General features: G+C 45.9%; 1 protein-coding gene across 1 annotated transcript in view; it reads left to right on the top strand.

Moving 5' to 3' along the window:
• Nucleotides 1–2,698: 2,698 nt before the first annotated feature.
• LOC310648314 (importin subunit beta-1-like) overlaps nt 2,699–21,020 on the top strand; it is a gene marked incomplete at its 5' end in the record, with an annotated part of 66,932 nt that continues 48,610 nt past the window's right edge. Inside the window, 3 exons of the mRNA XM_083376077.1 lie at nt 2,699–3,046; nt 5,887–6,078; nt 7,175–7,302. Of these exons, the coding sequence (XP_083232203.1) occupies nt 2,699–3,046; nt 5,887–6,078; nt 7,175–7,302 (668 nt within the window). The remainder of the gene's footprint in view (nt 3,047–5,886; nt 6,079–7,174; nt 7,303–21,020) is intronic.

Below are 21,020 nucleotides of genomic sequence, written 5' to 3'. Positions count from 1 at the left end.
GTGGGCGCTCTACTTTCGCCGTTTTCGGTTTGTGTTAAAGTATGTCCCGGGGGGCAGGAACTTCCTGGCGGATGCATTGTCCCGTATGCCGCAATATGAGAGTAAAAGGGAAGAAGTCGTTCAGGCACTCGTACCAACCGAGGCAGGGGGAACGGCCTGGGAGGGGGACACAGTCCTGGCAACACAGGATGATCTGTGTGTAGGCCTTCAAAAGGTTCTTCAGGGGAACGACTGGCTGCAGGCCCACCCAGGACTTTTGACAATGCGGGATAGTTTGGCTTGGTATGGAACACGAATGTACGTACCTGCGTCTTTGCGGGAACGAATCTTATATCGTTGCCATGACACCAAACAAGCAGGACATTATGGGTTCCTGAAGACCCTACACCTGGCACGCCGGCAGTTCTGGTGGCGTCGTATGAAGAGTACCGTAGAAGACTATGTGCGGAGATGCCATATCTGTGCCACCACCAAACCTTCTGTTGGAAAGCCATTGGGCCTTCTCCAGAGGGTGGCTGACCCCACATGGCCATGGCAAGAGATCGCTATGGACTTTATCGTTGAGCTACCCAAGAGCAAGGGCCACAATGTCATCTGGACAGTTGTGGACTTGTTCTCCAAGCAAGCCCACTTCGTTCCCTGCAAAGGTTTGCCCTTGGCCCGGCGGTTGGCCTGGCTCTTCGTGACACATATTTACCATCTACATGGTGTACCGCGTCATATAATATCAGACCGAGGAGTGCAGTTCACGGCTTGCTTTTGGAGGGAGTTTATCCGGTTCATTGGGTCATCACAGGGTCTTAGCACGGCATACCACCCCAGCACCAATGGAGCGGCGGAACGCGCCAATGCTGCCGTGGAACGATATTTGAGGTGCTATGTATCCTACCAGCAGACCAACTGGGTAGACCTTTTGGCGTTTGCGGAGGTGGCATACAATAACGCCGTCCACAGCAGTACGGGGTTCTCCCCCTTTAAGGTAGTGTCTGGCAGCGAATTTGTCCCTATCGCTGAGTGTGCCCCGAAGGACGGGGCCCCCTGTCAGCCTCAAGAATGGATGAGGCAGATAGAGGAGGCCTGGGGTGCAGCAAAGAAGGCGCTGGAACGAGCTGCGGTAATGTATAAGGAGCAGGCTGACAAAAAGCGGAGGGCATTCGCCGTGCCAAAAGTGGGGGACCTGGTATACCTGTCCACCAAATACTAGCGTGTACAGGTCCCCTGTAAGAAACTGGGGCCCAAGTTCCTTGGGCCGTTCCGGGTGGTGCAGGTGATTAACCCCGTAACGGTGCGGCTCCAATTGCCAAGAATCCTGGGCAAAATCCACCCGGTCTTCCATAGTAGCCTGCTGAAGCCCGCCACGGCGGCCTCTACTGCGGCAGGGGAGGGGGGACCTGAGCCTGTTCAGGGCGAGCACTTCGAGGTACAGGAAGTCCTCAACTCCAGAGTACGTAGGGGGGCCATACAATACCTAATCCGATGGAAGGGGTATCCCGTACAGGAGGCGACATGGGTATGGAAAACGGATGTACATGCTCCTCGGCTAGTACGGGCGTTCCACCGACAACACCCCGACAAGCCGGGCGGGGAACGGGTGGAGGCCACGAGCCGGGTGGACGACTGCTTACCCTTTACCTCTTTCCCTGCAGGAGGCTCCCTGGTAGGAGGGGCGGCATGTCGTGCCCCGTGGGCCCGACATTCAGCGGGCCTCCAACGACCAGCACCGCACCCACGGACCCTCACGGCGAGGCATGCACACCCCTCCCGTCTCTCCGATGCACCTGCTCCGCGGCAGCCAGCTCCTGCACCTCATCCATCACCACAGCCTCCGCAATGGCCTCCCGAACATTCCCGGACGGCTGGGGTGCGCGCGCATGCGCAGGACGGCCCTGCTGGGCTTCGCTCGGTGCCGGCACGCTCTGCGGCCGTCTCGCTGGGGAACGGGCCCGTTCCCGCCGCGAGGCCTGCAGCCGGGTCGGCACCGAAGCAGACAAGAGGACGCGACCTCGGCGGACCTGCTGAGTGGTACTTCCTGCCTCCCTCCCTCTTACACGCGGGACGAGGGATTGCGGCCGTTAGACCGGTTGGCACGGCTGAGAACCCGGCGGTGCGGGGGACCGTGGGGGGTGGGGTGATGTCCGAGGGTCGGGGACGGGTGGAGCCTGCCCTGGGGTGGGGTGTAAGGGCGGGACATGATGGTGGTGGGTCGTGGTCACGGGTGGGGGCTTACCGGGACGGTGGGGGTGCTGGGTGTCAGGGTGAGAGCCGAAAGGTCCTTTCCGGGGAGGGGCGGGCCTTAAGTAGGAGATTGGCGGATGTGGGTGCGGTTGGGTGGAGTGTGGGCGTTTGCTTTCGGTGGGTATTTAGCGGCGTTGGTTGCGGGTAGCGGCCAACGCTGACTTTGTTTTCCCTGGAATTGCTGTCTGTGGACAATATACTTTTCCCTGTGGACTTGGCACTCGTTCCGGTTGTATTTTTTCCCCTACTCTCCCGACGGGGCTGAGAATAACTTTAGTAGCATGTGAAATGAGTGCAATGGTGCGATAGTTTGAACATTCTTTCGCACTGCCTTTCTTTGGAATTGGAATGTAAACTGATTGTCGATCCACGCGGGCCCGACGTTCAGCGAGGGGTGGAGTGCCACGCCTGTGGGTCCCCTTCAGCACACACACCCCTCCCAGCCATCGGACAAACGGCTCCAATGGCCAAGGGAGCGGCCTGGCAGCCGCTGCCCCTCCCAGACAACCCATGCGCTCCCAAGCTGCTCCAGACGGTTGCCGGAGTCCTCGAGCACCTCCAGGGACTGCGCCTGCACCGGACGGTTGCCGGCGTCTTTGGGCACATCCATAGACTGCGCCGACGTGGAGAGGACTGGCAGGCTGGGAGGCCGGTCTGCCTGTTACTCGGCTCTCCCGTGTGGCCTCGGAGACTGCGCCTGCGCAAAAGGACCCGGCCGACTGGGTTGCCGGCTGCTGCAAGGACTTTCGGCTGTCCACAGAAGTCACGCCTGCGCAGAATGGCCCTGCAGGCGAGGAGACCGGGTCAGCCGGTATCGTTATGCCCTTAGAGGGGGTTACCGGCAAGGAGACTGGTGCACGGTTGTCGTTCCGGGCCTCCTTCTCCCGCCAACGGATGGACGCTTTGGACATAGGGGGGGATTCACACCCACTCCCTGCCTACACATGGGTTGCCGCTGGGGCCTTTTGGCTGGGGGTTAAGGGGACAATAATGGGCTGTGGGGGAGACCAGGACCTGGAGCCGTGAGGGGAACAGCCTTAGGTTGGGAACAGCTAGCGTGGTGTAGGGTGGTGGGGCGGGGTGACTTTCGGGGTGGGGTTGATAGGGAGTACGTACCTGGAGGGACAGGGCATGTTGTGCATCGACGAACAGCAGATCAAAAAGGGAAAGAAAGGGGAGGAGTGGTGTACATATAGGGGGGTGGGTGGATGCTAGCTTGTTGGGCGTGGTGTCCGTTAGCTATATAAACAGCGTTGGGTGCAGTGAGCAGCCAACGCTGACTTTTTTCCTGCCTCGGTTTGCTGTATTTTGAATAAAGCACATTTCCTTTGTGGGTCGTCTCTCGTTCCTGGTGTGAGTATTGCTACTTCGTCATCTACAGGACGGGATATTGACACTGATCTTTTCCAATCCTGTGGCCACTGTTGAGTTTTCCAAATTTGCTGGCAAATTGAGTGTAGTACTTTTACTGCATCGTCTTAAGATTTTGAATAGCTCAGCTGGAATACTGTCACCTCCACTAGCTTTGTTGTTGCTCAGCTTTTCTAAGGCCCACTTCACTTCACATTCTAGGATGTCTGGCTTGAGGTCATTGACCACCTCATCGTGATTATCAGGGACGTTAAGTTCATTCTTGTATAGTTCTTCTGTGTAATTTTGCCACCTCTTCTTAATCTCTTCTGCCTCTGTTAGGTCCCTGCCATTTTGGTCCTTTATCATGCCCATTTTTGCATTAAACGTTCCCTTCATCTCTCCAATTTTCTTGAAAAGATCTCTGGTCCTCCCTATTCTATTGTTTTCTTCTATTTCTTTGCACTGTTCATTTAAGAAGGCATTTTTATCTCTTCTAGCTATTCTCTGGAATTCTGCATTCAATTGGGCGTATCTTTCTTTTTCTCCCTTGCCTTTCACTTCCCTTCTTTCCTCAGCTATTTGCAAAGCTTCCTCAGACTACCATTTTGCTTTCTTGCATTTCTTTGTCTTTGGGATGGTTTTGGTTGCTACCTGTTGTACAATGTTGCGAACCTCTGTTCGTAGTTCTTCAGGCACTCTGTCTATCAGATCTAATTCCTTAAATCTATTTGTCACCTCTACTGTATATTCAACAGGGATATGATTTAATTCATACCTGAGTAGCCTAGTGCTTTTCCCTACTTTCTTCAGTTTAAGCCTAAACTTTGCAATGAGAAGCTCATGGTCTGAGCCACAGTCAGCTCCTGGTCTTGTTTTTACTGACTGTATAGAGCTTCTCCATCTTTGGCTGCAGAGCACATAGTCAATCTGATTTCTGTGTTGACCGTCTGGTGATGTCCATGTGTAGAGCCGTCTCTTGGGTTGTTGGAAAAGAGTGTTTGCTATGACCATTGTATTCTCTTGACAAAATTCTATCAGCCTGTGCCCTGCTTCATTTTGTACTCCAAGGCCAAACTTGCCTGTTATTCCAGTTATCTTTTGGCTTCCTACTTTAGCAGTCCAATCCCCCATGATGATAAGGATATCATTTTTTGGTGTTAGTTCTATAAGGCACTGTAGGGCTTCATAGAACCAGTCAATTTCATCCTCTTCAGCACCGGTGGTTGGGGCATAGACTTGGACTACTGTGATATTCAATGGTTTGCCTTGGATTCAAACTGAGATCATTCTGTCACTTTGGGGATTGTATCCCAGTATTGCTTTTCCTACTCTTTTATTGACTATGAAGGCTACTCCATTTCTTCTGAGGGATTCTTGCCCGCAGTAGTATACCTGATGGTCATCTGAATTCAATTCACCCATTCCTGTCCATTTTAGTTCGCTGATTCCTAAGATGTCGATGTTCAGTCTTGTCATCTCTTGTTTGACCACGTCCAGCTTTCCTTGATTCATGGATCTTACATTCCAGGTTCCTATGGAGAAAAAATCTTTACAGCATCGGACTTTTCTTTCACCACCAGATACATCCACAGCTGAGCGTCCTTTCGGCTTTGGCCCAGTCGCTTCATTCTTTCTGGCGCTACTAGTACTAGCCCTGTGCTCTTTCCCAGTACCATATTGGATGCATTCCAACCTGAGGGGCTCATCTTACAGCGTCATATCGTTTTGCCTTTTGGTACTGTCCATAGGGTTTTCATGGCAAAGATACTGGAGTGGGTTGCCATTTCCTTCTCCAGTGGATCACGTTTTGTCAGAACTCTCTGCTATGACCTTTTCGTCTTGGGTGGCCCTGCACGGCATAGCTCATAGCTTCATTGAATTACGCAAGCCCCTTCGCCACGACAAGGCAGTAATCCATGAAGGGGGGAGATAGTTAGAAATGAAATATAAATGGATTCTGACAACTACATTGTTAAATTGGTTCAAGTTCGCTTGTTGAATATTTCATGGCAAACCAGTGAACTTGAATATCTATCTTTAAGTGATATATTTTAGTCACAATATTATTCAGTATTTTAGGGTAACTCGTACTAGAATAGCATATTGATTCCATTTCAAATATACATGGGTCTGAACCCAGAACATAACATACCTTACACCTTGCCTGGCTTGGGATCTAATTGAGTCCTTTTGGTTGAAGGGACATGAAAACATAAGGGTTTTGAAAAGTGTCTTGAACATTATCTAAGACATAAGATGTCTTGAACGGATTGACTTAATAAGCCATTTATCTCCTAGGCTATGCCTACTCTTATAGAGTTAATGAAGGATCCCAGCGTAGTAGTCAGAGATACAACTGCGTGGACTGTAGGTCGGATTTGCGAGCTGCTACCTGAAGCAGCCATAAATGATATTTACCTCACTCCATTGCTGCAGTGTCTAATTGAAGGCTTGAGTGCAGAGCCAAGAGTGGCCTCCAATGTCTGCTGGGTAAGTCAGAATCCTTATTCTGAATAGACGTTTGAGTGTTGGATAAATTAGAAAAAAGGCTTATGGTTTAGAATCTGCACTTGTTCCAAATGTACAGGTAGTCCTCGACTTATGACAATTGGGACCAGAATTTCTGTCACTAAGTAATGTAGTTAAGTTGCACATGTTTTTATGAGCTTTTTTGCCATGGTGGTTAAGCAAATCACTGCAATCATTAAGTGAATCCAGATTCCCCTATTGAATTTGTTTGTCAGAAGTCCCCTGGGAGGATCGTAAATGGTGATCAGGTAATCCCAGGACGCTGCAACTATCGTAAATGCATGACAGTTGCCAAGCACCCAAATTTTGATCACATGACCACAAAGGACACTGCAACAGTCATAAGTCAATTTTTTCAGCACCTTCATAACTTTAGAAGGTCATTACACAAATGGTCATACGTAAGTTGAGGACTACCTGTATAAAGTTACAGGTAAAACATTGGCACTAAGACAAAAATGTTTGGTGATAGACCTATTGTTTGATTTCTTATTAATTCATCAAATAGTGGAATTGGGAGATGTGAGTCACCAGAGAGGATGGGGAGGTTACATCAGGTCAGGGTAATTGATGTAATCTTCCCATCCCAAGACCCATCACCAGCCTCTCACTGATGACTCACACCTGACCCAGATAATTCACACCCTCCAACGACCCTGACCTGAAGTAACCTCCCCATCACAAGACCTATCACAAGCCTCTCTCTGATGACTCACACCTGACCCATCACAAGACCCTCACTTGACACACCCACACCTCAAGCCCTTATAAACAGAATAGCACTGACACAGACATTCCTGAAATGCTGCTGAAGATGTTACCTAGCCTGGTAATGAAATGTTTGGAAACCAACCCACAAGCTTGGAGAATGAACCTTCACCCTCATCCTATACCCAAGCTATAGATATTTGCCACTACTGCAAATATTAAACAAGGATGCAAAGGTTGGTGTCAACATTGGAAAATTAATTACTTAGGTTGAAAACAGTAGCTTACCTAAATAGGAAGCTTCCTGAAATTGTCAACTTCTAAATTATTGACACTTAATATTTTTCAGGCTTTTTCTAGTTTGGCAGAAGCTGCTTATGAAGCTGCTGATGTGGCTGATGACCAAGAGCCTGCAACCTACTGCTTATCCTCATCCTTTGAATTAATTGTTCAGAAACTTTTAGAGACCACAGACAGGTAACTTAGTCATTCTTTATCTATTTGACTGCTGACCAATCAGCTTCAGGATATCCTTAAGAGTTTCATTTTATAAAATCTCCAGAATTTCTGAGGGCTAATGTGTAATATCACTAGGTTAGTTCTGTAGTGATTTGAGATCTCTTACATGTACTATAATTCCATAGAATTGCACAAAAGCTACAGACATGGCTTACTGGATTTTGGCATAAGCCACATTGTTGCAAAGATATTGTCAATTGAGTATGAATAATGTCTACTAAAACAGAATGGGAGAAAAAGTGTTCTGGAATTTACTTAGAAGTTCTAAGAATTAGCAAGAGAAAAAGCATAAATTATATAGGAGACAATGGAAAAAAATCATGCAAATTTATTTAACATGCATAATTTACTTAGGTTTCAGGATTATGATCCTCTTTCCATAGAATATAGAACTTGGACAGGATTTTGGGTTTTTTTTCAGGTTCAGGCATACAGAGCAATAAGATATAAGCACTTTTAAAATTCTGCTCTTGTTCTCTGATTTCAAATGCTCAATCTTTTACCTGATATGGAGAAAGGCTAGCTGACTTTTGAGTAAATTTTGTAGCAGAATGAAGCATGTGTCAACTCTGCAACAAAACTGGCTGAAGCCATCTTGCTCGTTTTTGGTTGCCACAAGATTGGGGGGAGGATTGGGAAGTTTTATACTAGTGTAAACAATTCTCTGTCCCATGGGAACCAAGGTCATTTCTGTTCCTTTGGCTGGGGGGGTTGAACCTAATGTTAGAAAGCCCGCCAAACTATTCTATTGGGAAACATAGTTGATTGCATAGGCTATGGGGTGGGAAGTTTAACTTCGTAATACTGTTACTTTTTGGAGAGCACTTTAGTCTTGTTTTCACTTTTGTCTGTGCCGATACTTTGTAACCAATAAACATGTTCTTAGAGGAAAACTCAAGCCTCGGAGTTTTTCTTTAATTGGTCTCATGTATCGGAACCATGACATTAAACCAAGACACCTAAAATTTTAATAATTCGGGTCCTTAGCCCCAGTTGCCTACCTAACACCTGTAGGAGGACGATGAAGACTTAGGGAAGAATCTGAGATAGAGAAGAGAGGAAAGGCGTCCTCTAGCCTTAGTGTGCCATTGGCCGCTGGAGCGCAGGCTACCGCTCAGGTAGAGAGTGGGCCTCCTACTCTTGTCGGAGGGCCAGGGGCAACTGGGCGGAACCTTGACCCTAGGGGAACTTGATTGGCCGATTACCTCTCAGCAGTGGAGCACCCCTAAAGCTGCAGAGGCAGAGTTCCCACTGATTTCGTCCTACAGCCTTCGATCACCTGTGCTGAGAAAGGTGAAGCTGGCTGGGATGACTCGGAGTGGAAGTACCTGACTGCCATCCACAGCCACTCAGTTGAGAAATTAAGAGAGAAGTTCCACCGACTTGAGATGGGAGAAGTAGAACTGGTTGCTTGCCATCTGATATCCAGCAGATGAGAACGCAGAAGCTCTCCAACGCTCCCTCCTCTCCAGCGAAGCCCAAGCCTGATTGCGATGGCTCGTGCTGCTTCACCACTATCCCGGCTAGTCTTCGTGTCAAGCCCTGTGCACTGGTGTAGTCCTGAAAGAGATTGGTGCCCTGCAAGCCTGGGAGCCCAGCCAAGAGGGCTTCACGATGTGGCTCCCCCATGACTCCAACACCTGCGACCGGGCATACAACAAGCATACTGGGGACCACAGCCTATATGTCTGCGGGAGGCCACCGTTGTCCAAATATCCGGGTGTGAGTCTCTCCTCCTGAGATGTGGCCCTAGGGCTCAGTTGGGCTTGCTGCTGGTGTACCTTTCGCCTAGTCGCGTAGCAGCAGCCCTGCCTGAGCTTCTCGACATCCTCTTGGGTTTGGTGATTGAGTTCCCCAAATTTATGATTTTGGGTGACTTCAATCTACCATCCCTGGGGGGATCATCTGAGTTAGCTCGGGAGTTCATGGCTTCCATGACGGCCATGGACCTGATGCAAGTAATTCAGGGCCTGACTCATGGGGGGGGTCACACACTCAATTTGGTTTTCCTATCTGGACGGTGGTTAGATGATCTGGGTGGGGGTTCCCCAATTATTATGCCCCTGTCATGGACTGATCATCATCTCCTGCGGCTGATCTTCCGTTTTGCCACTCCCCGTCGTGGGGTCGTTGAATCAACAAGATGGTTCCGCCCTAGGCACTTAATGGACCGTGAGCGGTTCCAGGCGGCGCTTGGGTCCCCACCTGCCGCCCTCGCTCACAGCTCGGCCGAGGCCCTAGTGGAAGCCTGGCAAAAGGCAGCCACGGAGGCACTCGACCGAGTTGTACCCATGCGGCCCCTGACCCGGTGCAGATCCCAGTAGGCTCCATGGTTCTCCGTGGAACTCCGGGAGATGAAGCGTCAGAGACGGGGCCTAGAGAGCTGTTGGAGATCCAGCCGGTCTGAATCCGACCGATTGCGACTAAGATCCTCTATGAGGTCTTATCTCGCGGCGATGAGGATGGGAAGGTCTAATTACTTTGCTACCCTCATCGCATCCGCAGATAATCGCCCGGCCGCCCTGTTTAGGGTGACCCACTCCCTCCTTAATCAGGAGGTGAGGGAGGAGCCCTTGCAGGGTCGTGCCGAGGAGTTTAGCCAACATCTGTCGTACAAAATCGCTCGGATCCAGACCGGTTTGAACTCCGACTGGGCAGAGTCTGACGGTGAGGACATGGGCGGTCTTGGTGATGTTATCTGGGAGGAGTTCGATCCTGTGACTCTGGGAAGATGTGGACAGGATCATGGGGAAGCTGAGTTCCACCACATGTTTATTGCACCCATGCCCCTCCTGGCTGGTCTATGCGGCTCGGGAGGGGACACGAGGCTGGCTCCAGGCAGTGATAACTGCTTCTTTGAGTGAGGGTAGTTTTCCCACCGCCTTGAAGGAGGCGGTGGTGAGACCCCTCCTCAAGAAGCCTTCCCTGGACCCAGCTGTTTTAAACAACTATTGTCCGGTCTCCAACCTTCGCTTTCTTGCGAAGGTTGTTGAGAGCGTGGTGGTGCATCAGCTCCCTTTGTTCCTGGAGGAAGCTGATTATCTGGACCCGTACCAATTGGGCTTCAGGCCTGGGTACAGCACAGAGACGGCATTGGTCGCGCTGGTGAATGATCTCTGGCGGGCTTGGGACAGGGGTTGCTCCTCTGTCCTAGTCCTGTTAGACCTCTCAGCGGCTTTTGATACCATCGACCATGGTATCTTACTGCGGCGTCTCAGGGGGTTGGGAGTGGGAGGCACTGTGTTGCAGTGGTTCTCCTCCTACCTCCTGGGACGTTTGCAATTGGTGTTGGCAGGAGGGCAGAGGTCAGCCACGAGGCCTCTCATTTGTGGAGTTTTTCAGGGGTCGGCCCTCTCGCCTCTCCTGTTCAACATCTATATGAAGCCACTGGGTGAGATCATTCGTGGTTTTGGGGTTGGGTATCATCAGTATGCTGATGATACCCAGCTCTTCATCTCCACCCCAAACCACCCCAGTGATGCGCTCGATGTGATGTCCCGTTGCCTGGAGGCGGTTCGGGTCTGGATGGGGAGGAACAGGCTTCGGATCAATCCCGACAAGACTGAGTGGTTGTGCGTGTCGGCATCTCGGGAAATTCAGATTATTCCACCTCTAACTATGGGGGGCGAGCTATTACCCCCTGTAGATAGGGCTCGCAACTTGGGTGTCCTCCTAGATTCACAGCTCTCCTTGGAAGATCATATAGGAGCTGTGACTAGGGGGGCCTTTGCCCAGGTTCGCCTGGTGCGCCAGTTGCGGCCCTATCCGGACCGGGATGCCTTGCATACAGTCACTCATGCGCTCGTGACCTCTCGTTTAGACTACTGCAATGCTCTCTACATGGGGCTGCCCTTGAGGACCACGCGGAGGCTTCAGCTGGTGCAGAATGCAGCCGCGCGAGTGGTGTTGGGGGTCTCCCAATACTCCCATGTAACACCTCTACTCCGCGAGCTGCATTGGCTTCCGGTTGCCCTCCGGGTGAGATTCAAGGTGCTGGTGATGACCTATAAAGCCCTAAATGGCATGGGTCCGGTTTACTTACCGGAGCACCTGCTGCCGGCATCAACTTCCCTTCGTCCAGTGCGCTCCCACAGAGAGGGCCTCCTCAGGGTGCCGTCGGTCAGAGAGTGTCGACTGGCGACCCCCAGGGGGAGGGCGTTCTCTATGGGCGTGCCAGACCTTTGCAACCGTTTACCAGTTGAGCTCCGGATGGCTCCTGTCCTTCGCTCCTTCCGCCGTGACCTAAAAACTTATTTATTTGAATTAGCTGGCCTGGTCTGATGGGTTTGGGAATTTTAATATTAATTTTAATTAATTTTACTGTAATTGGGCTTAATATTTAATTCTATCTTAACTTTTGTACACTGTATTTTATTGTATCTATTGCCCTGTACACCGCCCTGAGTCCTTTGGGAGAAGGGCGGTATAGAAATTAAATTATTATTATTATTATATATCCACCTCCTATCAAACCCACATTTAATGGAGACCCTGAGAAGCTGTCTTTCTTCCTGAACCATGTGTGGGCCCACCTGAACCACCACGCTTGTACTTACCCTGATGGGGCTAGGATGGGTGATGCTGTAGCAGCGAACCTCGAGGGGGAAGCAGCCGAGTGGGTGACCACCCTACATGATGAACAGGCACCAGAGTTGTGAGACATCAATCTGTTCATTGGTGAGCTGAGAGCCAGGTTTGAGGATGAGTCTCATGCCCTGCAAGCCAAGAAAGATCTCCATGACCTGAAGCAGAGAGGAAGACCAGCTAAAGATTACGTCTGAGTTTTGGAAGGTGGCTGGCAGGCTCAGAGCGTGGCCGTAGCGCTCACTAATCCACCACTTCAGAGCGGGGCTAGATCGAGATTTGTTCCAGGCATGCACCTACTGAGGAGTTCCCAATCAGCTCCGTGAATGGTGCCGCATGACTATAACCTTGGACATTGAACTGGATCACCACCTGAAGACTACCACCTCTGAGTTCAGACCAAGACGGGTCCAAGAGAGACGACAAGTGGCCCGATGCCCCCCAGCTACTGCAACCACCGGTTCCTTTCGAGCGCCAGCCGGGTCACTGATCAAGTGTTTCAGGTGTGGCCAACTAGGGCACTGAGCAGCTGAGTGTCCGGTCCCATTTCCCCAAGCCAAGAGTGCACCTGCCGCCACAGCAAAGCCAAAGAGAAAGCCTCATTCTGTGCCAGAAAACTGCCAGAGTGACTCTTGATTACAGTGATGACGAAGAGGTAGACCCAATGGTGAGTCAACCCATCCCGCCTTTTACCATTTCCGGGAAAATCATAGTACCCCAAACAGGAGCCCAAATGGACTTAAACGTCTTAATTGACTCGGCTTGCACCCGTTGCATAATCAACCTCCGTAGGAATTTGCGCTAAGCTACTGCCCCTAGCCATGAGATTCGAACAGGCAGACGGGTCTCTTATTGGGGGAGCTCCTGCTACGCACCTAACTGAGCCAGTGTGTTTAGAAATGGGGGAGCACTGGGAAATCATCTGCTTCATAGTGGTCCCAAAAATGACTGAGGCCGTCATTCTCGGACTAGCTTGGCTCAATAAATGGTGTCCCTTGATTTGGTGGGAGGATGGAGCGAGGACATTAAGGTTAGGGACAGGACCCCTCCCTTCTACCACACCCAGCGAAGTGCGGGGAGCTGTCGCTATTGAAGACCAAGGACAGTTCCTTGAACTATTAAGAGCGGCCATAGAACCCATTCCAGGGATCCAACTTATACCAAGTGAATACTGAGATTTAGTGGAACCTTTCAGTGAAAAGGAATGTGACAACCTCTCCCCCCCTCCCCCCTCCCGGCAACTGTGGGATTGAAATCCTACTGGGAGCCAAACTCCCTAAGCCAAAAATGTATTCAATGATGCCCAGAGAGTTAAAAGAACTGAGGGGATACATTGACAAAAATCTAGCCAGAAGTTTCATCCAACCCACAAAATCACGTGTGGCTGCCCCCATTCTTTTTAAGGAGAAAAAAGATGGATCACTGAGGTGGAGCGTTGATTTTAAAGGGTTAAATGCGGTCAGTGTAGAAAATATGTACCCGCTGACTTCCGGTAGCACTGCCGCGCCGAATGGAAGCGTTCTGAAGCCGCCCGATCCTGGGAAGCGTCAAAACACCCGGAGGCAGCGAAAATCAGCTGTTCCGCGGCGCTGGAGCTTCTCCCTCGGGAGAAGAGGGAGAGGCGAGCTTGCCTGGGTAGAGGTAGAGCTCCCCTGCGATTCTCCCAAGTAGTTTGGGGGATAACAGGGTGAGCCCCCTCAGAGTCCAGGCTTTCTCCGCTCTCAGGACATCTTCGCTCCAAAAGGAGTGGAACAAGACGCGACAACTGCACCTGCTGCTTAGAGGGGATTGTGAGTATTTTGTTCCTTTGAAAAGCAGGCAGAGCAAAGCAGGAAGATCTGAATTTTCAAATTGGATTTTAACTTTAACTCAGTTTCATTATCTTCTTCAAGTTTCAAGTTTGAAATGGAGTAAAAATGGCGCTGGAATGTTTCTCTCCTGTGTGAAGTGACTGTGTTTGAAAATTGTTATATTTTGCTACAAAGCAAGAGACACAATTTGCAACTGACTTTATCCAGTATCGGATTTTGCTTATTTGAAAGCCTGTTCCCTTTTCTTCTTATTGAAGGTTAAGAACTTTGAGAGAATTGTTATTTTTTCTTCCCTTTTTTCTGAACTTTGATTCTGCTGGGTGAAAGAGGAAATCGAAACCTAAGAGATGGCTGCGAGACGTGGGGGAGGGCCTCCACTTTCTAAGAATGTTATTTCCTCACCTATACCACAAGCTGCAGGGCAGACTTCAATGAAACCTACAGTACAACCACCCTCTCCCCCACCTCCTGCATTTACACTGACAGACATTCAGCAAGTTGTGATGCAGTCTACACAAGTTTTGCAGCAAGAAATACAGAAAACAAGGGAAGAATTTGTTAATCAAAACAACCAGATCAGGGAAGATATAGTGCTCGCACTCCAGGGTTTGGCTGCACATATAGAACGCCTGGATGTTCGTGTGGACTCAGTTATGGAGTATGTGGAGAATTTGGAAAATAAAATTATTGATGCTGAACAGAAGATTGATAGAGCAGAGGCCAAGATTGACAGAACAGAAGACAAGGTTACTATATCAGAATATAAGAACATGGAGTTTGCTTTGCGTATCAGAGGCCTCAAAGAGAATCCTAAAGAAGATTTGGAATGGTAAATAGCACGAGCAGTGGCTCCTGTTTTGAAATGTGAACCTGAAGAACTATTTAAGGAAATGGATAAGACATTTAGGGTTAACTCCTGGATTGCTAGGCAAAAAAGTCTACCTAAAGACGTAGTGATTTATTTTTCCAGGAGATCAACCAGAAATTCTATTATCCAGGCTTTTTATCGGGAAAAATTTCAGATTGCAGGCCAAGATATTATGATTTTAAAGGAGATACCTTCAAAAATTCTTAGAAAGAGGAAAGACTTTGCCTTTTTGTCTGATGAGCTTAAGAAGTGACAAATCCAGTTCAGATGGGAAATACCTATTGGAATTGTGGTAAATTATGCAGGGACCAGATACAGATTGGATACAATTTTAAAAGCAAAAGATTTCTACACCAAGGTCCTGAAAGCAGGTTTACCACCGTCTCCCCGAATTAAAAGAACAGAAGTAAGACAAGATGATAAACAATTGAGTGAAGGGGCAATGTCATTGCCTCTCGAGGAGATGCAGAAGGCGGAGGCCATGGAGCAGAGTTTGGCATTAAAGGAAGATCCAAAAGAACAGAGGATGACAAGAGCTGCATATAAGCGTATGGAAAAAGAGCAAAAACAAAAGCCTGTAACTGGTCCAGCTACGCAAGATGCGGCTGTTTCAGAGCCTGTGGGAGGAGCACGTCCTAAGAGAGCAACAGCTGATCTTCAGGCCTTGTTCCAAAGGCTCATGGTCACCAGAGATGGTGAAGTTCCTGACATGGAATGTTAATGGGTTAAATTCACCACAGAAAAGAAAGTAAGTATTTTTTTATCTGAAACAACATAAAAATGACATTGTTTGCTTACAAGAGACACATATTGCATTAAAAGATCAAAAATATCTGATTAATTCCCGATTGGGAACACATTTTGCATCCTTTGCTCCGGACAAGAAGGCTGGAGTGGTTATTTACTTAAGAAAAGACTTCTCGGCAAGATTGATTGAATCGGATAAACAAGGGAGATATGTTAGTATTTAATTAATACTACAAGGAAAGAAAGTTCTTCTTATTGGATTATATGCTCCAAATCAACAACAGCAAAAAATTTTTAAATTTTTACATCAGAGACTAATTGAACTGGATTACAAATCTGTTATTATGATGGGGGACTGGAATGGGGTTTTGGTGCCATCTGAAGACAAGAAGGGATCTTCTAAAAACTTTTTTAATTCAAAATTGCCTAAAGCTTTTTTTGATTTGAAGGAAGATCTGGAATTAAGAGATGTATGGCGGGAAAGGAATATGAGAGACAGAGATTTTACTTTTTTTTCGGATAGACATAAATCTTTCTCCAGGATTGACTTTATTTTGATTACTACTGATCTTTCTTCTTCGGTTAAGAACGTTAAGATTTTTCCTAGGACAATGTCTGACCATAGTCCTGTTTGGTTGGAGTTCTTCGCTGAAGACGCTAGTAGGAGATCCTGGAGGCTGAATGAGAATTTATTTACAAATGACTTGTTTTTGCAGAAATGTAGAGAACATATGAAAGAATTTTTTGTCACAAATATGCATAAAGGTACCTCGATGGAAATGGTTTGGGATGCTAGTAAAGCCTATATGAGAGGGGTTTTGATTTATATGAATAATGCTTATAGGCGTAAGCAAATGCAAAAACGTTTAGATATTGAGGAAGAGATTAAAACTAAGGAGAAAAAGCTCATTTTGAATCCATTGGATAATAATTTAAGGATCTCAATTCATTTATTGAAAGAACAATTTAATATGCTACTGGCTGATCAAGTAGCAACTAATTTGCGCTATGCCAAACACAATACTTTTTGCAACGCCAATAAGCCTGGTAGATGGTTGGCTTATCAATTAAGGAAAAAACAGAAATCACGTACTATAGATAAAATAGAATATAAAGGCAAAGAAGTCTACCAACAAAATTTGATTAAGAGGAGTTTTTTAGATTTTTACTCGAAATTATATTCTAAAGAAAATATACAAGCTTTAGATATAGACAAGTATTTACAGGGAGCTCATTTTCCAAGACTTTCACAAGAACAACAACTTGAGATGAACTGCCCAATTACATCAGAAGAAATTTCTTTAGTTATTAAACAGTTGAAATTGGGCAAGGCTCCGGGAACGGATGGATTAACAGCAATTTACTATAAAAAGTTGTTGCCTGAAATGATTGAACCCTTAAAGATTTTGTTTAATGAAATTCAGACTGGAGGTGTAGTTCCTCCATCATGGACGACAGCTTTTGTATCGTTGATTCCAAAGGAGGATCAAGACCTTACTCAACCTAAAAATTATAGACCTATATCGCTTTTAAATACAGATTATAAGATTTTTGCTAAAGTACTGGCCAATAGATTAATGCAAGTTTTGAAACAAATGATTCATAGTGATCAATCGGGATTTATATCTGGGAGGTATATGAAATATAATGTAAGACAAATTGTTAACCTGCTTAAATACTTGGATAAGAACAACCAAGTCCCTGCAGCATTGATATTTTTGGATGCAGAGAAAGCCTTTGACCAATTGAATTGGCAATTTTTATTAAGAGTTGTTGAGGAAATGAATTTTGGAGAAGGTTTTCTACATGCTATTAAAGTTATATATCAACAACAAACTGCACAAATTATAATTAACGGGGGATTAACAGAGACCTTTAAAATTGAAAAAGGTACAAGACAGGGTTGCCCCCTATCACCATTATTGTTTGTTTTAACATTAGAGATTTTATTAATCAAAATTCGAGAGTCCTCTATGATAAAGGGAATTAAAATAAAACAGAATGATTATAGATTGAGAGCTTTTGCTGATGACTTGGTTGTGACAGTATCCCAACCGTTACAGTCGGTTATAGATTTGATGGAAATTATAACTCAGTATGGTAAGGTTTCTGGGTTTAAGGTGAATAGTAATAAGACTAAGATATTATCTAAGAACTTATCTATGAGTGAAAGGGATATGTTATCTAAATTAACAGGTTTTGAAATAGTGAAGAAGGTTAAATATTTAGGAGTATATATTGAAGCCTCAAATGTAAAATTGTATAAGAATAATTATGAAACACTATGGTTGAAGGTACAAAGGGACTTAAATAATTGGAAAAAATTACAATTATCATTACTGGGAAGAATTGCAGTTGTTAAAATGAAAGTTCTACCAAAGTTTCTCTTTTTGTTTCAAATGATACCTATATTGAAAAAGGATGCCAACCTTGATCAATGGCAGAAGGGTATTAATAAATTTATTTGGGCGGGGAAAAAACCAAGAGTTAAATTTAAGATTTTACAAGATGCTAGGGAAAGAGGGGGACTCAAGGCGCCGAATTTGAAATTGTATTATGATGCGGTTGCCTTGACGTGGGTTAGTGATTGGCTTAATTTAACTAACAAGAGAATACTTTATCTTGAGGGATGGGATTTGGTATATGGATGGCATGCATATTTGCTTTACGATAAGAAGGTGGACAGGGCTTTTAAATCCCATATTCTTAGAAGTGCTTTATTGCGTGTCTGGAAAAAGTATTATTATAAGTTAAATTATAAAATACCAATTTGGGGAATTCCTGGACACGCGATAGAGGGCGTATCTATGGGAGTGAGTATGGATATGGTTTCTTATAAGGAACTACTTAGATTGCAAGGGACTGATTGGCAACTTAAATCATTAGAGGAGTTAAGACAAGAAAACATAAGTTACTCTTGGTTTCAATATACCCAGTTGAAAGCTAGGTTGGCATCACAATTACAGATCAAAATTTAGTAAAACAAATTAGAGATTTAAATTGTGCACATATAAAGAGGATATATAATGCTTTAATTGAATTGGATTCGGAAACGGAACTGGTTAAAGACTGTATGATAAAGTGGTCACAAAATATTCAGGAACCAATTTCGTTGGACACCTGGGAGATAATTTGGGTCAGAAATGTTAAATTTACTCAGGCTCAAAATTTAAGAGAAAATTTTTATAAAATGTTTTATAGATGGCATCTGGATCCCAAGAAGTTGTCCAACATGTATCCTAATTTACAGTCTAAATGTTGGAGATGTGGTAGTTTAGAAGCTACCTATTTTCACATGTGGTGGACTTGTAGAAATATAAAAGCTTTTTGGATCAAAATTTGGTGGAACATTCAAAAGATTTTTAAGAGAAAGATAAAGTTTTCTCCGCAATTGTTTTTATTGGGTATTGTTGTAGATTGTGATGTTAAAGAAACACTTGATGTTGAACATGATAACAGCAGCACGGTTACTGGTGGGACAATATTGGAAGAAGGATAGTTTGCCCACTATAGAAGAATGGGTGTTTAAAGTTTCGAATCTTGCAGAAATCTCTACGATTTCTGCTTATTTGAAAGATCATTCATAGGAAAGATATATTTCAGTTTGGAGGAGATGGATAAATTATATTCAGAACAAATATGGGACTAAAAAGTTCCATTTAGCTTATGAGTAGATTTTAGTGGGATATTGTTATTGGTACTTTGTTTGTAGTTATGTTAAAGGGGAGTTAAAGCACATTATGAATTTGGTTAATTGTATATTATGCATAATTTTTATTTAGAATATGATTATTGTAACTATAATCCTGTATTTAGCTCGGGGAAGTGGGGGGGGGGAAGTGGGAGGGTTTGGGGCGGGAGGAATTTGGGGATATATTGTAAAATTTTGTTTTTGTAAAACTCTTTAATAAAAAAAAAAGAAAATATGTACCCGCTCCCCTTGATGAAGGACATGTTGGCCCATCTGGCAAAAGGGAAGTTTTTCACAAAATTGAACTTAAGAGAGGCTTATTACCGGGTGCAAATTAAAGAGGGAGGTGAATGGAAAACAGCTTTCAACAGCCCTCTGTGAAGCTTTCAGTTCCAGGTTGTGCCTTTTGGCCTCCAGGGGCCCCCTGCTGTATTCATGCAATTAATCAAGTGCTGCATGATCACCTGTATAAAGGGGTCCTAGTCTATCTTGATGACATCCTTATTTAGTCCAAAACCATGGTGGAGCATGTAAGATTAGTGCGTGAGGTACTCAAAAAAATACTGAAAGCGAAACTTTATGCTAAACTCTCTAAATGTGAATTCCATCAAAAACGCCTTGACTACCTTGGGTACAGGATTTCCAGTGAAGGGATAGAGATGGACCCTGCCAAGGTCAAAGCTTTGCTAGAATGGCAGCCCCCACGAACCCGCAAGCAGCTTCAAAGCTTTCTAGGGTTCGCAAACTTTTACCAGCAATTCATTCCTTCTTTTGCTAAGACAGCTTTATTGAACTGCTGAAAACTGGAAAAAGGGGTAGGGGAGCCTCGACCCTGTCAGCCCCTGCCATGGTCTGTGGAATGCCAAGCGGCATTCAAAAGCCTAAAAAGTCTATCTGTTGCTGAACCTGTTCTCAAACACCCTGATCCTGACGAGCAATTCATAATCCAAGCTGATGCAAATGATGTCACAGTGGGAGCAGTCCTTCTGCAGAGAAATCCAAAGGGAGACCTACAACCCTGCGCCTACACCTCCAGGAAACTAACTGACACTGAAAGGCAATGGGCTGTATGGGAAATGGAGTCTTTCGCTGTGAGGTGGGCCCTACTAATGTGGCGCCATTTACTTCAGGGAAGTAAAGTGCCTTTTGAGTTATGGACTGAACATAAAAACCTAGAGGCACTAAGAACCCCTCGAAAGTTGTCTCCCAAACTGGTCTGTTGGGTGCAGTACTTTGGTCGTTTCAATTTCAATTTCAATTCTTTTATTTCTTTAGTTAGAGGGCTTTGTTCTTCCTGAGGAAGAGGTGCCTGGTTTCCTCTAGTGCCAACTTCCCCTGGTTTGCCTCTACATTCTGAGTTACTTCTGGCAAGGCTTTGATTTCTTTGCCCTGGGTAAACCTTTGCAGTTCGTTCAATTCTGTTTCTGTGAATCCTTTATTTTGTGTTATAAATCGACATTGATCTGCTAGTCTCTATTCTGTTATTTCTGATTCTGGCTGTTGTTCTTTCCAGAACTGGTGCATTCATTTTAGATATTCTCTTCTTGTTGGACTTGATCTGTAATAACAGATCATTATTTCTTTGTTTTCAATCACTCTGTATTTGCGATGGGTAAACACCTTTTCTTCCAGTAGTTCTGTAGCTGCTGGCCCTGGTTGCTCAGCCAACGGTCCTGAGTCCTATAGCCCATTTTTCACCAGATATCAGGAACTCCAACATCTAGCGCGGACCTTAACCTGGGCGACATCCGAACCAGTATACCTTTCTGAAATTTACATCTCACCATATTTTTTATGGGAGAGACGCTTTGTCTGACTCCTCTGATGAGACCTGTCCAGTTTGGTTGAACCTCTGGCATAGCTCTCATCTTCCTCAGAGTACACAAGCCCCACAAACATGTCAAGGTAGTGCCTCACTTGGGGATGATGATGATGATGATGATGATTATTATTATTATTATTATTTTATTATTAT

Source organism: Vipera ursinii (genome assembly GCF_947247035.1).
Source record: "Vipera ursinii genome assembly, chromosome: W".
Taxonomy (NCBI): Eukaryota; Metazoa; Chordata; class Lepidosauria; order Squamata; family Viperidae; genus Vipera; species Vipera ursinii.
This window is presented reverse-complemented; position numbering and strand designations above follow the sequence as displayed.